The sequence below is a fragment of the Pezoporus wallicus genome, unplaced genomic scaffold (assembly GCF_028554395.1).
Source record: "Pezoporus wallicus isolate ANWC-B61680 ecotype Strahan unplaced genomic scaffold, APGP_CSIRO_Pwel_v1 contig_10810, whole genome shotgun sequence".
NCBI lineage: Eukaryota > Metazoa > Chordata > Aves > Psittaciformes > Psittacidae > Pezoporus > Pezoporus wallicus.
In genome coordinates, this window is record NW_026642731.1 from 490,180 (window position 1) to 504,930 (window position 14,751).

Below are 14,751 nucleotides of genomic sequence, written 5' to 3' on the forward strand. Positions count from 1 at the left end.
ACCATGTATATTCCATATAAGAAAGATACTAGAGAACAGCAGTTACTAATGAGAATCCTCATTTATTGCAGCTAATTAACGCAGTGAATACACTAGATAGAGACATTCTCAATCAACTACATGTCCAGCTCATGGAACTGAGAAGCTGCAAAGGGTATAAACAGTGCAATCCAAGAACCAGGAACATGGATCTGGGTACGTGCCTCTCCTAGCACACTCAAAATGGGGCTCTTTCTTACTTACTGTTATGAAACTTCGCATCAGTCAAAAGGATTTTAATATTCATTTATACTGGTAGTGTCCTGCTGGGGCTGGTGGCTGCATGCTCACGCTTCTGTATTTGTTCAGTTTGAGGTAATGTTTCTTAAATTAAGAACAATACTGAAATAGGTTAGTAATGAGTACCGCTGAGATGCAGGGCAAAGAGATGAGGAAGGAACAAAACCCAAGTCCACCAAAGCCCAAAGTATAATATTGGTCTTATTTAGTACCTGCAGCACCCAGAGCTGTATGTTTTGAGATCAGACACCACTGAAAGTCATTTACAGAAAAGTTTTCAAGACTCCTTTCCCAGTTTACAACCTCTTTTGCCTGCAATAAGGGATTAAATGTGAGAATTAAAGCTCCAGTTACCATGTATGGAAATATTTCTCAAGGCAATGGATGATAATCTGTTAATATTCTTAGGTCTGGTTTAAGTTGCACGTTACCTGATACCTTACTCTGTTGCAGGCAATGGTTAGTAACACTGTTAATTTTTCTTCACCTAGGACTTAAAGATGGAAGCTATGAGCAGTACAGGTATATTAAATTATTATTCTTTAAGTACTACCTTCCTGCCAAAAGATATAGGGGTGGGATCAGCAACCTCATGGATGGACACTGCCTGGAATGGCAGTTGTGAGATCTTTCCACCCCAGTTACTTGGAAACACTGGAGCCGTTTCTGTTTCAATGTCACAGCATGTTCTGATCTTTATAGTCAAAATTCAGGCTAAACTCTTCTTTCCTCGCTTTCAGACTGTAGTGCTGGTGGGTTTCTTGGTGATGGTTAACTTTTTTCTCCTTTTGCTGCTTGAAAACTAGGCAGTTTCAGCGTCGAAAGTGGCCAGATGTGAAGAGACCATCATCTGCCAAGTCACTGTGAGTTGGGAGCAGTTCACAGAAAGCGTTGGCTTTTACTTACCTACCTACCTTCCCTTCCTTTCTCTCCTTGCATGCAACACCACTTTCAACATCATCATCTCTTCTTCTGGAATGCTTAAATGGGAAATCCTCTACCTTGTACAGGAAGTATGATAGTGCTACCATACAGTCAACTACTGCTGTACAGAAACACTTGGTGCATGTTCTGGGAGCATCAAGAGCAAGGGCAAATAAGCAAAGGTGGATGCTCAGCTCAAGAACACAGTTATGATTGTCATTCAAAATTTCAGACCATTATGTTGATTTTGTCTAAATGCAAATCTGTAGCAGCTGCCTCGTGGTCTTTCACACCATCCAGAAAGAACAAAACTGACTGATTTCTCAGAGAATCATGTATTTTCTTGCTATTATTTATCCAACCACAGCAAAGTGCAAGTTAGAACAGGGAGTAGACTACAAGACAGATCCGTACCTTTTGGTTTTGTTTTATTCTGACATCATACTAAAATCTAAGTTTGCTTTTTATTCACTTCACTTAACTACCTTTTAAGATTTGATAATACTGTTTTCAACTTGCCAGCGTCCAAAGGTGAGATACACGTTTAAAGATGTGAAAAAGTGACCTTTGCCATGCCAGTTATTGTCTCTGAATCTCCTCTTCAGAAGATGGTTGAACCATCAGCTCTTTAAAAATCATGAGGTGCTCTCCAATTGTGCAGCGAAAAGAGATGCACAGATACCTCAATAGGCACAGCCCAGCAATCCCAACTTGCCAGAGAGGATTTGCTCATTTAGTGGTACTATCGTTAGTTGAAGAGACCCAAGACTGACTTTAGAACTAAAACAAAGTAAGAATTTCTGAGATACAAGTTTTGTACGGGGTGAAGTTTCAGATATAGTTGGACTGTTTCTGTGATATACCTGCTGTAAGTTTTAGAAGGGGTCCATAATGTGTTTCAGTTGTTTTTTTCCTGCATGGAACCATGACAAATATCTAACTACTTCCTCCTAGAAGGACACTAAATCATGTTCTGTTGTGTTTTTCAGAGGACAGCTGTGGGAAGGCTGGGAGGGCTAACCTCCCTCAAGTGCTGCACCTCCATGAGGATACAGACTGGCCAGAACTTGAGTCCATGTACAGACTAAATGACAACGTGTGTGACTTCAGAGAGAATTACATTAACCTGGAGGACTGGATAAACTTTGAGGCTGAACTAGATAGAATGTTTGCACTGGTGAGTGAACTAAATACCTGCAGTGAAATGATGGGAAATGCTGTCAGAAATACAGGTCTCTGAAATCCACTATTGTACCTGCTTTTTGCTTTGGATTATACCTCACCTGCTTCACAAGGCGTTTTACTTTGAGATGACACCACTAACACTGATCCAGGAACTGACAGCAAAGGAAACACAGCTACATCCCAGAGAGGATTCCCGCCCCAGCGCACAGTGTGCGCAGGGACAGCGGATGTACACTTAAACCACGCTTCAGTTCACCTGTATCAGCAGTTGTCATGAGAGAGACTTCAAAGCCAAGTACAACTCTAAAGCAACATTTAGAAAACGTGAACACACTTGCTTCTAACTGGAGATGATGAAAAAGAACTTGGAAGAGAATCAGGAACTGAAGGGAGCAGCACTGAACATTCTCAACACCATGGTATTTCTCAACTTCCCTCTGAGGATACATTTTAGTTCCACACCTACTTGTACATCCTATTGCCACCTCTAGGAATGTTAGGGAAAATCTTGACTAAGAGGACGCCAGATTTTGGAGGGGTTATGTAAATATTGCTCAATATACTGTTTGAAAAGAAATTCCTTCAGGTTATGAAGAATTTTGTTAATAAAAAGAGTGGAATGCCCACACACCAGTTCTCCAACTGTCACTTCATGTCACATAGTGCATTTCAGGATTTCTCCGTTTTTAAAGTACTGAAAAATTTCAGTAAATGTACATCTTAAAATTTAATGAACTTGGATTTGTATGAAGTTTTTTTATGTGGTAATATTATATTGTATGTTCAAAACCAAAACAGTTCCTTTGAGGAAGCATTTGCTTGGTAGTGTAATTTTGACATTTATTTTTAAAAAGGCAGCTCCAAGAAGTTCAATACTTGTAGCCAATAAAGAATAATCTAGTTAAGAGTTTAGTCTACAAATCAGTAGATGTTCTGAACAACAGTTACTGTTTAAAGGCTTTTAAAGGGAACACCCCATCATTTTACTACAGAAGCACAGTGTACAGAGGCTACTTGAGTATTTTCATAAAGACGTTATTAAATACATTGTAGTACAGGCACTAGAGGTGATATTTGTATTTATACGTTTTTCATGTTAACCTGCTGTTTTCAAGGCACATGCAGGAGGGAGCTCGTGTGACAGACTCGACCAACTGTGGCCTTCACTCTTAACAAAGAGGTATTTATTTCCAAACCACAGATTTGACTTGCACTTCCAGAAACACCGTGTAAAGATACACCACCACAGACATGATTCTGAAACCCTGCCTGGCTTTGCACATCAGGAAATTCAAGTGGGATTACTTCATAAGGGACACAGATCTCTGATACCACACCCCCAGACTAAAAATATACTTGAATTTAGGAACGGAGGAAAAAGCCTCACTCCAAAAAGTGGCACTGGGGTCTTTCACTGGATGTGTTAGACAGTAAAGCTAGGCTGGAGCTTCTGTTTGTATCACATCTAAGTCAAACACACTTCCCAAAACTTGCTTCCCAGGTTTTGATTTTTATTTTTGTTTAATCTAAGTAATATACAATTGTCTGAATCCAGCCACAGATTTGGTTTCTTGACATGTTACAGATTTCATGGATTATCAGAAACATCTCCTAGATGCTGAGGTCTATACAAATAAATAAAGAATACTGAATTTAAACTCACCAGTAGAAACAGATCTGCTGCTTTCCAGAGAAAGGCACTTGCTGTCTGCCATCCCCTGTGAGTATGCACAGAGAACACTGGCTTAGATTGAGACAAACCTGCATTTACCTTTTTGTTGTGTTCAGCCTGTAGTCTGTGATCAGATGAGGGTGTGACTGTCGCAGTCTCTGCGGGGCCAGTGTGGCTTCTCCTCGTAAGCCTGAGAAGTTGCCGTGTCCCTTACACAGAAACCTGAGCCTTGGGCCTTGTAAGGGGGACGCAGTGTAGCTGGTATTTTGTGAAAGGTAGGTTCTTACCAAGTTACGGGAAACCTCTAACCTCTTCTCCTCCAGCTCTGCTGAAGACTGCTCTTTAAGTTGAAAAAGACATAAATTCCACTTGGTGTCACTGCAACTTCAGTTGCTAAACGGGTCTCATAGATGCAAGGTCCAATTGCCACTCCCTTAGCTCCTACAGTCAACTAGGAATTAAATCATTTGCTATACCCACCTTTCCTCAGTAATAGCACTGGATTTTCTCTGACCTTTCCAGGATACAGTTATCAGCCTTAAAGTATTGACAGCTAAAACACTGCATCACCAAGCTCCGATTTTAAATAGAAACCTTTATTTACATTATTATTAACATCCAAACACAAAAATCAGAAGAGCAGTAATACCTTACAACCAACTCTTTTATAGATCAGTCCCATGATTTTGTTTTGCAAAATAAAGATACAGATATTTCAAGCAATACTTATCATGTAAACTAAACTTAAATGCAATTCTCAATACTGTATGCCTTCTCCTGAGATTTTTTTAAATATTGCTCTCAGAATTCCATGTTTCATCTTGCTGTATTACTGTCATCTGGTAGTCTGCACAGAAATTCTAAAATAAAACATGTGCTAATTGGTACAACATTCAAATAGTTTTGTCTTATGACTCAAAAATGGTCCTGATTTGCTAACTTTAAAAGCAGTATTTTAGGCCAAGATTCAAAAAATAACACTACACATGAATCTATAAAAACATGTTTCTGTGACCAAAAGAGTAGCAGAGATGTGTAGCATGACGATGCTCATGAGGCAGCACTGACCAGAGGTGGCTGTCCTTGCTAACTGTCCTCTTCCTGGTGAGAAATGGTACACAGGTTGGTTTTTAAAAACATTCAGAAAATCTGCTGCTATCGAACCAAACCAGAACTGGCAGAGATTAAATGTCAACAGCTTTCCAGGTCAGTTTTATTTCCTGCAGTGAGATTTTCAAGCTTGATGTCATATTTAGGATCAGTGCTGCCAGGAAAGATGATGCACTTCAGCAAACGCCCCTCTCCCCCCCTTACTCAAGTTTAAACTAAAAATCTTTGGATTCAGCAAAAAAGTAAGTAAGTAAGTACTGGAAAGCGCCAACATTCTAAACACAGATGAGAAAACGATGGTTCTTTCTAATATCAATCAGTCAGGTACCAGTTATACACAGATGTATAAATAGAATCACTCATTTAAAAAGAACTAGAAGGGCAGGATGTATAAATTAGTAGATAGTCTAAGAGCTCACCTGATGAAAGCAACTGGGATTTGTAGTTTCCATCAATATCATGAACAACTACAAAATATAAAGATTGTTCTACTCTGATTTGATATAAAAAGCAAGGGATTGTTGCCTTTCAGCTTCAATAGGCAGCATTTAACAAAGAGATATGTTCTACGAAATAAGAAAGATAAAAGTTGCTTAAGCTTTTAAAAGTTTTGCATTAAAAAACACATGAACTGGACTGAAGATTTCAAATAAATACTAACCCTAACCTGTATACTGCAGAGTATAACTGCAGAGACAAGGTTGCATAAAGTAAATCCACTGAATCTACATTCCCTTTGGAACACAACTGGTTGTGTGCTAAGGATGAACTTTCGGAGCATATTTCTAGTTAAAGTTAGTCACTTTGTTAAAATGGAAGATCACTGAATATTCTGAGCAATAAACCCACCTCTTGCTTACAGGTCCAAGAAGAAGCAATCAAGAACTCAGATTAGGTTATTTTACTCACTTAGGAGAAGTCAGTTTTCCATTACAAGAGAACAACAGAACAAAAGCACCACACATTTTAAGCGTTCCTGGGTCATCCCTCATGGAAGTTGAGGGGTTTGACTTGTTGGAACTGCCTGAAACTGAAAAAACTCCAAAGGGCTCTTTGTATCAAGGAACCAAAATAGAGGGATGAGGGGGGAACCTATCAGCAAGTAATAGGAATGCATTTGTAACCAGACTTAAATACTGATACGAGATAAACCTGCTTAGAAAATACATTCATTATGATTGAACAATCCAATGAGGTGCAGACATTTGGTTAAATAAAGCGCAGCTTAATATCCGTATAGGTGTCTGGATGTCATGTAACAACAGGCATTTGCAATAGACAAACTTTTTCTGAAGAACATTTAGATTTCATTAAAATTGACCAAAAAAGACAACCGAGATTCATCAACTGAAAAGGCAACATACTCTAGAAAGCCATGACTGTCATGACAAGTCAGAACACCTCACAATGCAGAGCCTTTTTTGTCAATTTGCCTTATGTAAGAAGAAATGCAACAAAGTGCTCACAGGTGGAGAAAGCATTTAACAACTGGTCTTTTATAAAAAGCTATGTGTCTGTTAAAGATGTAAAAATAAATGAAGTGTTGAAGACCAAAGAGGAGAAAGATGTGGGCCAAAGTCACCCAGCTGCAAAGTCATTAAATTTAATTAAAACCAAAGAAAATTCTATTTGGACCTCAACTACACTGAGTTTACAGAAATCAATGTTGTTAAATATTTAGCTTCACAAACTCTGCAAAAATGAGTTAGTGACCTACAAAAGTCATATATATAATACATTATCTTAAAGATCATATTTACAAAATTTATTCACAAAAAGACTGCAAAACTCTGATTCAGACTGCAGTGCCTTGCCTTGAGTTTTCTGAAGTTGTTTTCAAAAGATGAAGGATTATTGCTCTAATTTTCCTACACAGAAAACCTTACATTATGCAGTCTTTTCAGATAATTCTTACGAGATTGTGTTTGAGAAGGAACATGAGTACACCTTACCTTCATATTAAGTCCTTATCAAAGATATTGCATTAATCCATTATATAGTCTTTCATAAAGTGCACTCAGCTGCACATCAATATGTAAATATTAGTCACAATTGTGTTTAAATAATTTAAATTTATTACCCTCTCTTTTTACCCCGTGGCTGCAAAGGACAGGATTTTGGACTAGTATGTGCCAATTCATGTTGCACCAATACCTTGCTTGGGAAATCCTGACTCGGGGTAAGAGATTAAAAGCAGCATTTATATTCAGGAATTAATATAAGAGTCAAGGCTAGGAACTACATTCTCTGTCAGATACTGTTACTAGAGAAATCAGAAACTTCTTACCACTGTGACTTCTCCAGGCACTTCTGTCCGCCTGTAGTTGGTGAAAGGGCTGTGGGTAGCCACAGTGGCTAGATAAGGTAACCAGGACTCTACCCATCGTATCTGCTAACTCGCCACTGCCTAATTCACAGTTCTAGAGGCAGAGCGCCAAGAATATTTATGACCTTCTTTTGTACACCACGACATACAGTAATAAGAGACACTGCTTCTACTAAAATGCATTTTTGTAGAGTTGTTGGTTTTTTTTTGCCTTGGGTTCTTTTGTCCCTTGAGTGAACTAACTTACGACATCGTGGTGATAAACAGGAAAACCCACTTGTTTCCATAAGGCCAGGGTTAGTTGCCGTGAAGAATGCGTAGCTTTGCTTTGTAATACTAGTGCATCATTAATACAGCGCATTCTTGTGTGAAGAGATGGTTGGTTATAGGTGTCAGCAGTATTTCTGTTAAAGAAAAGGAGAAATAATCACCAGAAAATAAAAAACACCTTTGCTGAAAAAAACTGATCAACATAATGCATTTTGAAGGGGAAAGTGCTGACAGTCAATTTCTAAGCACAAGGACAGCATTTTAGTGCTCCACTTTGGAGATAAATCCATAGAGAAAAAACACCCTCCCAAAACCTCCTAAACGTGTTGTTTGAGTACCTTCACTGTGTGACACATGGGGTTGGAAAATCTGGTATTTCACCTTTGTTTTTCCCACTTTATCAAAGGTACTTGTTAGATCAAAATCCTCCAATACCTTCCTGATCCCCCAGAAGTCCTCATTTTATTTTGGGTGCTTCCTTAGACAAAATTTCACAAGGTATGTTCTACTTAAATAAATTTAGCTTATCTCAGTTTTACATTGCTCATCCCTTGGCAATTTCTGGAAAGATTACAGCAGAAGTATATTCAGTATTTAAGTCTTCCTTGCAGTGACTGTTATTAGCTCATTTTTCCCCTCTAATAAGGGGCCTAAATTTTCCATGGTTTCTTCCTATGCACACACAAGGTTTTCTAAAGAATTTAAGGGTAAGTGTCAGTGGCAGTTTCTGTCAAGAGGAGAACACTGTACTACCACGATTCTTGGTCCAACTCGTGAAAGCTGTTCTACAGAGTCTTCTACATCTGCTGAAGATGCTTTTCATAATCTCCATGTTTTGCTGTCTGGGGTTTCTCAAGGCTCCAGAAGTATTTAAACACGCTTTGTGTGGTATAAGCCTTGATCCTACCTCTGATCCTTCAAAGTCAGCATCTAATCACAGCATACAGCTTGGGCTAACAATGGATTTGATTTAAATATCAAAAATGAGGTATCTTGAGACATACAAATAGTAGGTTCACAGACATAAATACAAAAAGTACAACTGAGAACAGGATTGCACCAGAGGAATGGCTTGAAGCAAATTGTTCTCAATGGGAAGAGAGTCAACAGATCCCTTCAACCATATTTCCATACAGCTTACCTGGTCTGGACCCATAGGCATCCCTGACATGGGCATGGTATTAATATTCATCTGTCCCATATGGCCGCTGCTGCCATTCATGTGCATCATGCCATATGCTGCTGGATTGGCCTGATGGCTGAACTGCTGCTGGGGGAAAGAACTGCAGCACAAAAGGATAAATAAAGTTACCTTACACATTGGGATATTGCCTTCCCTGCACCCACTGTCAATGCATGAAAGACAAAACAATTTTCTACATTTGTTTCTGCCTAATACCTGTTGAATGTAGAAACAGAAATTTCCCCTCCCAAAAGGAACTCTGAATTTTCAGAAACACACAGAAGTGTGTGTGCATTTCCTGCTGTGACGGCTTTGGAGGCCTCTGTTAGGCTGCACCATCCATTATAATACTACTGACAACTTTTGTATTACCCCAGGTTATTTTTTTCATTATCCAAAGACTGCAGAGGTCCAACATCAATAAATGGACGTACGCATGAGATATTTAATTTCCTAAACCAGAGCAGGCACAAGGGCAATATAGAAACCAGAGATACAATTATTTTTCTCCTCTTCTGAAGCCTTTTCCTACTACAAGCTACTTAACATAGCTTCTATTTTGAACACAATCAAAGACAGTTTTTGACCTACAGGCTATAAATGTGCACTTCACCTGCTCCTGGCCATGCTTCCCGATGGCCAGCCCTTCATCTCAGGGGACTGGTACATTGCTGCTGTCTGAGGATGCTGCATCATGGGATTTTGGGAGGGTCCCATCCTTGATGACATCATTGGGTTGGGAGGGCTTGATACTCTGGTAAATGCAGGATCAGGTTGTTGGCTCATCCCTTTAAAAAGGAAGGAGAGACAAGATACTTCAGTTATCATCACCTAGTACTTTTAGGGTTGGTGTTTTTTTTCTTGCAATGATGGGAAGGCAAAAAGGAAGTATTTTGTAAGAGCATTTTCTATATTTCAGAATTCAATTGGTATTTAGGTAGCTTGGATGAAGAAAGGGAAAAGAAAAACAGACAGACAAAAAAAGTCCACAGTATCACTAGTACCGTAATTAGGTGGATAGGGGAATTGCTGTGAAGGAACTTGAGGCATTGGTGGGCCCGTCAAAGCACTGTCCATGCTTCCTGAGGCAGTCACATTTGGCGGTGGACTAAAGGCCTGAGGCTGCTGTTGCTGCTGCATCATCATTGCCATCCTCTGTTGTCTAAAATGATGACTTATTAGCTCCCTGTTACGCTGAGCCACCATTTGAGCATTCAGAAAACCTTGCTGCTACCCCCCAAAGAAAAGAAAAATCATATTAGAAAACACTTTTACAAATGAAATCGTGTCAGAGTCAATCAAACCACCTACACACCTCCTAACTCTGAGTCCCAGCATATCCATTACCAGAACAGAAAGATAAGAAAACCCACAGCCAGTACAAAAAAAAAAAAAAAAAAAAATCAGAATATCAGACAAAGGCTTTCATTAAGTTGCCATTAGTGCTAAACAAATGACAAAGTACATTAGCTATCACATCCTACATGGAAAAGACTACTGGCACGCCTTATTGGCAGCGTGTCCTCATGAACGAAGCCCTCTGAAATCTCAGTGAGGTACAAACCCAACTTTTTTAACTGTACAGAGGAGCAAGCAAAACAAAAAAGGAATGCTGTGGAACAGTGCAAGAAGGTGCAAGGTCTAAACAGACAGGTACAAGACGTGCCTATTTAAAAATCACTGCTTCAGATGGTTGGTGTACTTACTTACCTGTGACCCCACCTGTGGCTGCATAACTGGTCTCATCACTGACGTACTACCACTGACTGGGTTTTCCATTTTCATTTCAAGCGCTTGACGGGTCTGATTCATAAACTTGGAAAAAGACATTTTTGCACAATTAGCTTCAAAATACCAATATCTGAACAAAGTAATGGCAACTCCCCCAGAAGAGAGTCTTTACAGACCTCTTGAATCCATCAAGCACAATGGTTAATTTTTGCCTTGCTTGAGGTACCTGAAGTACCAAGCTATTTGGTTAAGCAGCTCAAACACACACAAAGAAAATCCCTCCAAACAGCACAGCAGTAACTGGCTTTATTTCTATCTTCCCTTGAGATTAGTGCTCTTTAAGCACTTTTATATATATATATATATATATGTATATATATATATATATATATATATACAGCAGGCTACCTAGTTGTTCCAAATCATGTTTGGGGCAGAAGGGTATAGCCACCAGCTTTGCTTGAAATAATAAAGTTCAGTTTCCTTCCCTCACACTCACAAAACTCCAAAGCCATACATATTGAGTTTCTGTCACAGAAAACCAGGAGAGAACACAGACTTTCCTAAGGATCAAACATTGCCATTCCGTGTCACACAGCATTCTCTCAGTTTTCCAAGTTTTCTTTGTACATTGTATTGGATATCAGGACTGCACCTTCACATGGGGAAGTCAGTGCATGCAGCAATTTTTTAAGCAATGCTTTAACCCAGTGTTAAGATCTGTTCAGCTGTAACTACTCTCTCACCTTTCATCCTAAGAAAATACCCTAAAATAACAGCAAACTGATAAATGGAAAGCAAATCTGATTTCAATGAGCCCATATGACTGGTTAGAAAACAATAAAAAAAAAGTAACATTTGATTAACAGGAGAAATGCAGCTGCCCGCTTAATGGTATCAGTGAGATTCAGGAAAAAACACTAAATCTGAACGTGGAGATAAAGAGATCATTCAGGGCTGCGTCGTACAAGAGAACTGTGGCAAGCAGCAGTAGTAATGTGTGCTGCAGGCACCAGTCCCCTCTGTAGCTAAGGAGACTGATGAAGGAGGAACAACTGTCCTAATAAAAGTTCTTTCACTCCTACAGCCATTAGGTGCTCAGTGTGAAAGGCACTGTCAAAATGAAAGATCCATCCTTTCAATCACCTGCTGTAATGTCAATTTTCCTACTCGTGAAGCAACACAATTCAGTGTGCACTTGATTCCATTCCGAAACAAGAAGAAAGTGTAAATGCAGGAGCAAGACGTTACCTGCTGCCCCTGAAGCCTCTGCTGGAGCTGCATGCGGAGCTGCTTTGGGGTATTGGTTCGAGGTCTCATCACGTTTGCTCTAGGATGCATACTTTGGAGTGGAAAATTGCTCTGCTGGCTCATCTGATTCATCACTGAATTAAAGGATGGCTGTTGTCCCTGAATGTTACTAAAACCTCCTGGCATTGCTGCCCCTTGCCCTTGATAGGGCTGACCATACAACGAAGGCTTCTGGTCAATCATAACTGAAGATTCCTGACCTTGAAATGAATCTTGTTTGGGTTCCAAAGCTTGTCCCTTCAACAGATACAAAAGTGTTTTCACTAGCAGTATATTTTTAAAGTAGGAATTCCTAACGAAATAATAAAGCTAACACAGCATACAACCACCAATAGTTTCTTGGGTAGAACACAGCACGGACAGATAACTATTGGTTTTGTCTTCACACAAGTGAAAAATTATTAATAATAATAAATTCTTTAAAACTCAGTTCTGCTGCACACTGCTTACACAGGCATATTCAAGCCATATCACACTTTTAAACTTCTATTTGTACAAATGACAGTGTGATTTTGTGGTTTTCAGCAAGTTCCATATTATTCACAGAATTTCTTTTCCTTATCTGCTAGCCATTCAAATTCAAGGACTGGAGGAGACAGAAGTCTCCTACTCCCTAACACATCACTGCCAGTCAAATATCTCAAAACCCAAGCTCAGCTGACAACAGCTTACCAACGAAACCCAACACAATTCTCTGCTTATAGAATTATAATAATTTGCACTCAAAAAAAACACCCTATACGCAAGACATATTACAATGAACTAAAATGTCATTTTATCTTCTTGTAACGCACAAGAAAGATAATCAATACTGAGCTTGTCCAGTGAAAATCACTACTCAGTGTAGATGCTTCCAAAGCCAGATTTAGGTAAACCAAGACAAAGAAGTGAGGAGACAGAGCAAACGAGGAGGTCTTCTTCACTTTCTTTTCAAGTAACACAATAATATGGGGTTTGGAAAATAAATGGCCAAAATCTCTGTTTACTTACCTGGTTTACAAGATCAGGAATTCCTAAAGCTCTGTCAATTTCTTCCAGCCCCGTGACATCCGTGTTACTCAGCAAGGTGTGCAGTTGATCCAGAAGTGCCCTTTCATCATTCTGGCCTTCCATATTTGGTGCCGGACATAAGAGGTCATCCAAAGAGCTCCTAACCAATTGTCTAGAAATATAAAAACATCCCAGCCATTATGGACTATAAAGGCAAACACATAGTTTTTATACAATAATTGCCCTAGAGATGATTAAGTACTATAATCACCCAGAAGATGGAAGTAAGATTCAAGAACTTAAGTCCCTAATTCAGGTCCTAAAAAGTCCAGTCAACAGCCATGTACCCTTGAGCCCACACAGATTATGCTTTCTCCTGGCTTCGGCATGTGCCACAAAGACACAATAACAGATTTTCTCACTTCTTTTCTCCGTGCCTCCCTACGTAAGGACTGACTCACTTTGTTAGCAAAGCCTTTGTGGAGCTGGCTCAAGAGATACCCAACGTCATAGGGATTTTTTACAGAAGCATGCAATGACAGGACAAGGGGGAATGGTTTTAAACTGACAGAGGGGAGATTTAGATTAGATATTAGGAAGAAATTCTTCCCTGTGAGGTTGGTGAGACTGGCACAAGTTGCTCAGAGAAACTGTGGCTTCCCCATTGTTGTGGTTTAAGCTCAGCCAGTAACTCAACCATGCAGCTGCAAACTCACACCCCGCCTCTGCCCCTTCTTCCTCCCTGCTCCTGAAGGGACAGGAAAAAGAATCGAAAGAATGCAACTCCTACAGGTTGCAATAAGCACAGTCCAGCAACTAAGGTATAACACAAAACCACTGCTGCTACCACCAATAATAATAAGGGAAATAACAAGGGGAAAGAACACAGAACTAAAAGGGGAAAAGGAAAGCAAACACAAGTGATGCACAATGCAATTGCTCACTACCCTTCAACTGACACCCAGTCCGTCATGAGCAGTGATCTCGGCCTTCCAGGTAACTGCCCCCAGTTTATATACTGGGCATGATGTGCTGTGGCATGGAATAACCCTTTAGCTAGTCTGGGTCAGGTGTCCTGTCCCTGCTTCCTCCCGGCTTCCCACGCCCCTCATTGGCAGAGCATGAGACTGAAAAGTCCTTGACTGGAGTAAGTATAGCTTAGCAACAACTAAAAACATCGGTGTGTTATCAGTGCTGTTCTCAGACTAAAGTCAAAAACACAGCGCTGCACCAGCTACTGAGGAGAAAAATGACTGCTACTGCTGAACCCAGGATACCCATCCCTGGCAGTCTTCAAGGTCACATTGGATGGGTCTAGTGGAAGGTGTCCCTGCCCGTGGCAGGTGGCTGGAACTGGACGAGCTTTAAGATGCCTTCCAACCAAAATCACTCTGCGATTCTATGATTCACAGCAACAGCAGAAATGGAAACAGATTCTGACTCCAACCTGTTATCTCCACTGTGCATTCTTCAAATCACTGCTGCTACCACCAATACTAATAAAGATAAGGGAAATAACAAGGGAAGAGAATACAACTGCTCACCACCCGCTGACCGATATGCAGCCCTACCCGAGCAGCGATCTAGCCCTTCCGGGTAACTGCCCCCAGTTTATATACTGGGCATGATTTGCTCTGTTATGGAATACCCCTTTGGCTAGTTCAGCTCAGGTGTCCTGTCTCTGCTTCCTCCCGGCTTCCTCTCCTCCCTGGCAGAGCATGAGACTCAGAAAGGCCTTGGTCGGAGTAAACATTACTTAGCAACAGCTAA

General features: G+C 40.1%; 2 protein-coding genes across 13 annotated transcripts in view; one reads left to right on the forward strand and one right to left on the reverse strand.

Annotated features, from left to right (window-relative positions):
* The window catches only part of SULF2 (sulfatase 2), a 147,722-nt gene extending 144,427 nt beyond the window's left edge, over nt 1-3,295 (forward strand). For 6 of the 7 annotated variants that reach the window (XM_057432163.1, XM_057432160.1, XM_057432164.1 and 3 more), the window contains exons 19-22: nt 72-195; nt 771-801; nt 1,086-1,142; nt 2,193-3,295. In XM_057432163.1, coding sequence (XP_057288146.1) covers nt 72-195; nt 771-801; nt 1,086-1,142; nt 2,193-2,223 — 243 coding nt within the window. In that variant the 3' untranslated portion in view covers nt 2,224-3,295. The remainder of the gene's footprint in view (nt 1-71; nt 196-770; nt 802-1,085; nt 1,143-2,192) is intronic. The other variant, XM_057432166.1, reaches the window with a different exon arrangement.
* Nucleotides 3,296-6,056: 2,761 nt separating this feature from the next.
* Nucleotides 6,057-14,751, reverse strand: part of NCOA3 (nuclear receptor coactivator 3) — an 82,270-nt gene continuing 73,575 nt past the window's right edge. For 3 of the 6 annotated variants that reach the window (XM_057432145.1, XM_057432143.1, XM_057432144.1), the window contains 7 exons: nt 12,982-13,153; nt 11,932-12,228; nt 10,660-10,764; nt 9,954-10,179; nt 9,563-9,737; nt 8,908-9,049; nt 6,057-7,900 (listed from right to left, as the gene is read on the reverse strand). In XM_057432145.1, coding sequence (XP_057288128.1) covers nt 7,889-7,900; nt 8,908-9,049; nt 9,563-9,737; nt 9,954-10,179; nt 10,660-10,764; nt 11,932-12,228; nt 12,982-13,153 — 1,129 coding nt within the window. In that variant the 3' untranslated portion in view covers nt 6,057-7,888. The remainder of the gene's footprint in view (nt 7,901-8,907; nt 9,050-9,562; nt 9,738-9,953; nt 10,180-10,659; nt 10,765-11,931; nt 12,229-12,981; nt 13,154-14,751) is intronic. The other 3 variants (XM_057432146.1, XM_057432148.1, XM_057432147.1) reach the window with 3 other exon arrangements.